General features: G+C 34.8%; 1 protein-coding gene across 1 annotated transcript; it reads right to left on the reverse strand.

The window, feature by feature from the left end:
* Positions 1-1985: 1985 nt before the first annotated feature.
* Positions 1986-3512, reverse strand: LOC132164289 (uncharacterized). The gene has a single exon (XM_059574774.1). It carries the CDS (start codon positions 3058-3060, stop codon positions 2152-2154), a length of 909 nt encoding a protein of 302 aa, XP_059430757.1. The 5' UTR covers positions 3061-3512; the 3' UTR covers positions 1986-2151.
* Positions 3513-4938: the final 1426 nt, after the last annotated feature.

Genomic DNA, 4938 nt, shown 5'->3' on the forward strand with positions numbered 1-4938 from the left:
CCTTTTTGAGAAGTACTTCTTCTAGGTTATTAACATGAAGACAAATGTAAAGGGCTAAGGACATTGTTTGGTGGGGAGTGGAGGTCACCATCCTTAGCAAGGTGTGTTGGGGCGATTACAAGCACACTCATTGGTTTTTTCTTTCAGGATGGTGCTGGTTTTATGACAAAGGGGGGACCATGAACATCCATCCAGCATTCAAGTGTTTGAAGCATTTTTAGATGAACTGCTCCCGGGACAACAATCGCACGGTCCTCAAGTATTAATCAGACGGTATCCCGCCTTCTGGCATCGTCTTGTCGAACAAGTACGCATTGTGTCACATTCGAGCATCTACTCCAACAACGCATTGACACATTTGAATGTGTTGTCAATGTCGATTACATCGCCAACCAAACTCATTGCAATCTTTGCTTCTTTTCCATGACTCCTAAACCCCTTTGAGATGCATTTTTTTTTTCCTTATTAACATATAAGTACAATTTTTAAATTATGGGTCGAGATAACAATCCAACATGACGTGTATCTAATGTAAGTTAACCGACTAAATGGTTTGGACATTTATCTTCTTTTTATTAGACATGATGTAACCTGATGGCCACGTGTGCACTCAATATTGTTAAAAAATTCAACTGAGGAGAATGGAATGAGTAATTTAATAACGGTGCGAACCTAAAAGAGTGATTTGATAACTTTTAAACCTTAGAAAGCGATTTGATAAAAAGTGAAACCGGATTGTTAGAACATTTTTTTCAAATATATAAAGACACCTTTTTATTTCTCCTTTTTTTTTTTTTTTTTTTCAATTGAATAAAGAAGAAAGGATTACAAGGGATATAAAGACACTTCATATGAGATATAAAGACAGTGAGATATTGCTCCCATTAAAGTATTATTTTGTGCATTGTGTAGTTATTAGATGAAATACAAATATATTTGTTTTCTTCTAAAATTAACCTATTTAGTTACTAAACAAGTAAATTTCATAAATTACCAATTCCAGTTCAAATTTCTGCATATACATCCTTAAACGAGTTACATTAACACACTGCATGCATATCATTTCTAAGCTTCATTAAAGCAAACCTGAAAGATCAAAACTCAAGCTCGGTTTAACTAGCAATGAATCGAGGACCATTGAGTTGAGTGGCTAAATAAAATAAGTGCTTTTTTTGCAACTCAGATAAATCACTAATTATTCTAAAAGTTTAAGCAATTAAAAACAAGTGAATTTAATCACTACGTAAAGCTACATACTATACCCCCATTCTATTGGATTGATGTAGCAGTCTCATCCAAATGCTGATGAGCACTGTCACATCAGCAAATAAATAGGAATATAGTATATAACATTATTCTTAACCATTTATTTAACATTTTACCACTTTACTTTATGTGTAAGCTCAAACTCTCTGTTAATAAAAGAGTGACCAATTCGTAAAAATATTTCATTAAAGTAAAGAGTAAATTAATTACATAGACATATCATGCATGTTAAATAATCACCAACTATTTGAAAAGCTTGAAATGACACAAAGAGGTGAACTCAATCATATATGAACATTTTTCAAGCCAAAAAATTTGTTCGGTAAACCTTACAAGACACACTCTTACTAAAAGCAACAGAGAAATCCCATATTGTCTTGTCTGAGTCAAAAATGCACCGATCATTGTCAATAGATTCTCAATTTTTTTAATTTTTTTTTTCCTTTTAAGGTTAAAAGCACTCTCCATAGCTAGGACACACCTTTGAAAATCATTATTTGGCCTTTCAGCAAATCTTCTTTGATATCTATCAGAATCCCAAAAGTTCATTTGCCTATATCTTCTTGTACCCTTTTTCATCATATGAACAACATTAAAAAATAATTTAAAAAAAAAAAAAAAAAACACCCCTCTAAAGAGATCAAAACAAGTCGTTCTATGTAAAATTGATGAACTCCAAGTTCCCTTCAAAAAAAAAAAAAAAAAAAAAGAACTCCAAGTTAATTTTTTTACATATAAAAGAGTAAGTGTCTATTCCTTTCAAGCAGAAAAGAAAAAGAATATTGAAAGGTAAAAATCGAAGAAACACCAATGAAAAGAAAAAGGAAGAAACAAAAACAAGAACAAAAAGAAAAAAGAAAAAAGAAAAATGAAAAATGAAAAAAATTATTGGTTCTTACAGGCATAGATCAACAAAGAGAATTCAACTCTCTCTTGATCCTTCTGCACCAACTTCTCCTCCAGCCAAAGCCGGCTATCCAAGCCACTTCTCGTCCTGAACATGAACACAGCATATCCAGATGCAGGATTGAAGAACCAATCATGCACATCCCACATCAGATCAACCAACAAATTGTCGACAAAAATTGTCTGGTTCCCTCTGAAGTTCCACTGCAGCCTCTTCACGCGAATCACCGTCTTTTTGTCGATGCACACCGACAAAACCGGCGACCTCAACCCCTCGTTTTCTCCGGTACACCGGATCAAAATCTCGTGCGCAATGCCGGCGTCGCAGAACTGGGCCTTGGTTGAGTAAAGGGTATTTCCCGAACAATGCTCCCGCCGCGAAATCAGAGAGACATTTGCTGCAGAAGTCGTCGGTTTGAATTTCTTGGCGACGGTTTCTTCGGCTATGTCGCCTAAAATTAGGCCAATTTCTGAATCAACCATGATGAGCAAATGGAATCCCTCGACAGGCTCAGGCCCTGCTTCGTACTTGGCATTAGAGAGATCCCAGAAAACTTCGATGTTCGAATTACCGGATTCCATCAATTTGCTTCCTTTCTTCTTCCTGAACAACCGGGAATTCGTGTTGAGCCGGAAGGCCGTCGCCGCCGCCGATGGGTCATCCCCGAAGCTTATGCTTAGGCCTTGAGCGGAATTCGTCTTGCACCAGGTGACTGTGATCAAGATTTTCTTCTGGGTTGAGAGGGTGATTCTGTAAACACAGGCGACGGAATTTTGGATTGAAGGGGAAAGGCTTGGATTGATGCAAGCTGTGTTTGAGTAGCTGGAACATGAAGGATTAGACACACTCACTGCGCTTTCACTGAAACAAGAAACTATGTCTCTCATTCTTTTTCTCTCTTTTTTTTTTTTTCTTCCTTTTGTTCTTTTTTGTGTGAGAGAGATCTGGAGGTTTTCTTTCTCTTTTGGGTTGTCCCGAAAATCAAAAACAAAAAAATGAATATATAGGTTGGAGGTTGGAGGTTGGAGAAGTTAGGTGCTTTTCTTCTTTAATCTTCTCTAAAGTAAAGAGGAAGCTCAGGAATGGAGATAAAAAAAACACAGGTGGAAGGGGAGGAAAATCCAGGGTTCCTGACAGACCCGTATGTAATAAATACACAATTCTTCTCAGTTCTCAACACAACAAACACCTTGGCTTGTGATGAGGAGAGATGGAAGCAGAAAGAAAAAAATCTTGTTTTCTTTTTCTTTTCTTTAATCTCAGTTGTGACAGTTCATATGAGAAATTAAAAAAACCAAAAGAAACTGAAACGAAAAAGGTAGAAAAGGGAGTTAGTCATGGTCTGGTTTGTGTTGTTGTGACATGATTTATGTCTGCTTTAAAGCTCCTGGCTTTGGGGGTTTAGTAATTAGGCATAAAGATATAATTAATGGGGGAAAAAGAAAAGGTTATGAATTATTATTATTATTATTTATTTTAATTAATTGGGTTTAGACTTTAGATGTTCATTAAGTCTTCGAAATAAACAATGAAACCTTAAAAAATAAATAAATAAAAATTTAAGGCTCATGACTCATGACTTTCCGCGTCGTTTCATTACCACATTTCTGACGGTTGACACCAACGGTAATTTATGCCGGTTATCAAACCAGTACCGTGAGTTGGAAATAGGAATTAAACTCTTTACGTTATTGGAAATTAAACAGAAAGATTGCTATGGGAGTTTCTATAATTTTTAATAAATACTGCTCTTTCTACTTATTTGGACAACGTTTTCTTTTAAACTGAGTTAAAGGAAAGTCCTTCAACTTATTATATAAAAATAATATATGTCACTTGAGAAGCACAGGCTTTTTGAATAAAATTTCTTCCAACTTTGTCATTGTAATTAAAAAAAACATGTGTTTTTCACTTGCAGAGGACACATGTTATTTTTATAGAATAGGTTGGAAGAGTTTTCTCTGACCCAGTTTGAAACAAAACTCTATCCTACTTATTTTTCATATATATATATATATTGAGGTGGCTTCCCCTATAGCCAGCGGCCAGCCCCATGGGAGGTTTGGGGTGGCTGCGAGCCATCCCAGCCCCATCTAGGGTTTGGCTAACATGCGCGCCCACCCCCCGCGGGCGCTTTTCATTTTTTTTTTTTTTTCATTTTGTAGATTTTATTTTTTAATTTTAAATAATATGAATAGGTTTGAATGAGATAGGTGTCACGATTTGAAACACGATGAGTTTGATCAACTTTAATTTTTATAGACGTAAGTACTATCTCTATTTATTAGATGTATACATGTACCACCTACCATACATTTCAAAATTGAGGTAGCCATTTGATATTCGGCAAAAGTGAAAACACTTAAAACACACCACTGTTGTGAAATGAGGATGAAAAGTGTCATTACTCTTAAAAATTTAAAATGTAAACTACGAAGTTGTAGTCTACATTATACTTTAATAATATGTGAAGTGTTACGTGCATTTGTAAATAAATTATTGTAAAAGTTGTAGTACCCAAACATCTTCCAACATAAATATAAAAATTGAAGTAGACAAGGGACATGATAAGATTAAGAAGATTATCCTATACCATTAAATTTGAGATACTAATGGCAATTTTGGTTTTAATTACTTTGAATCTTAATAATAATAATCTCTTTCTTGTAGAAATAAAGAGTTGAGATAATTCATTTATAATTTATTTTAAAAAAGTGTTTATCATAGTGATATGTGAAGGGGTGACACTTGATGCTATAAATTTT

The sequence above is a fragment of the Corylus avellana genome, chromosome ca10 (genome assembly GCF_901000735.1).
Source record: "Corylus avellana chromosome ca10, CavTom2PMs-1.0".
NCBI lineage: Eukaryota > Viridiplantae > Streptophyta > Magnoliopsida > Fagales > Betulaceae > Corylus > Corylus avellana.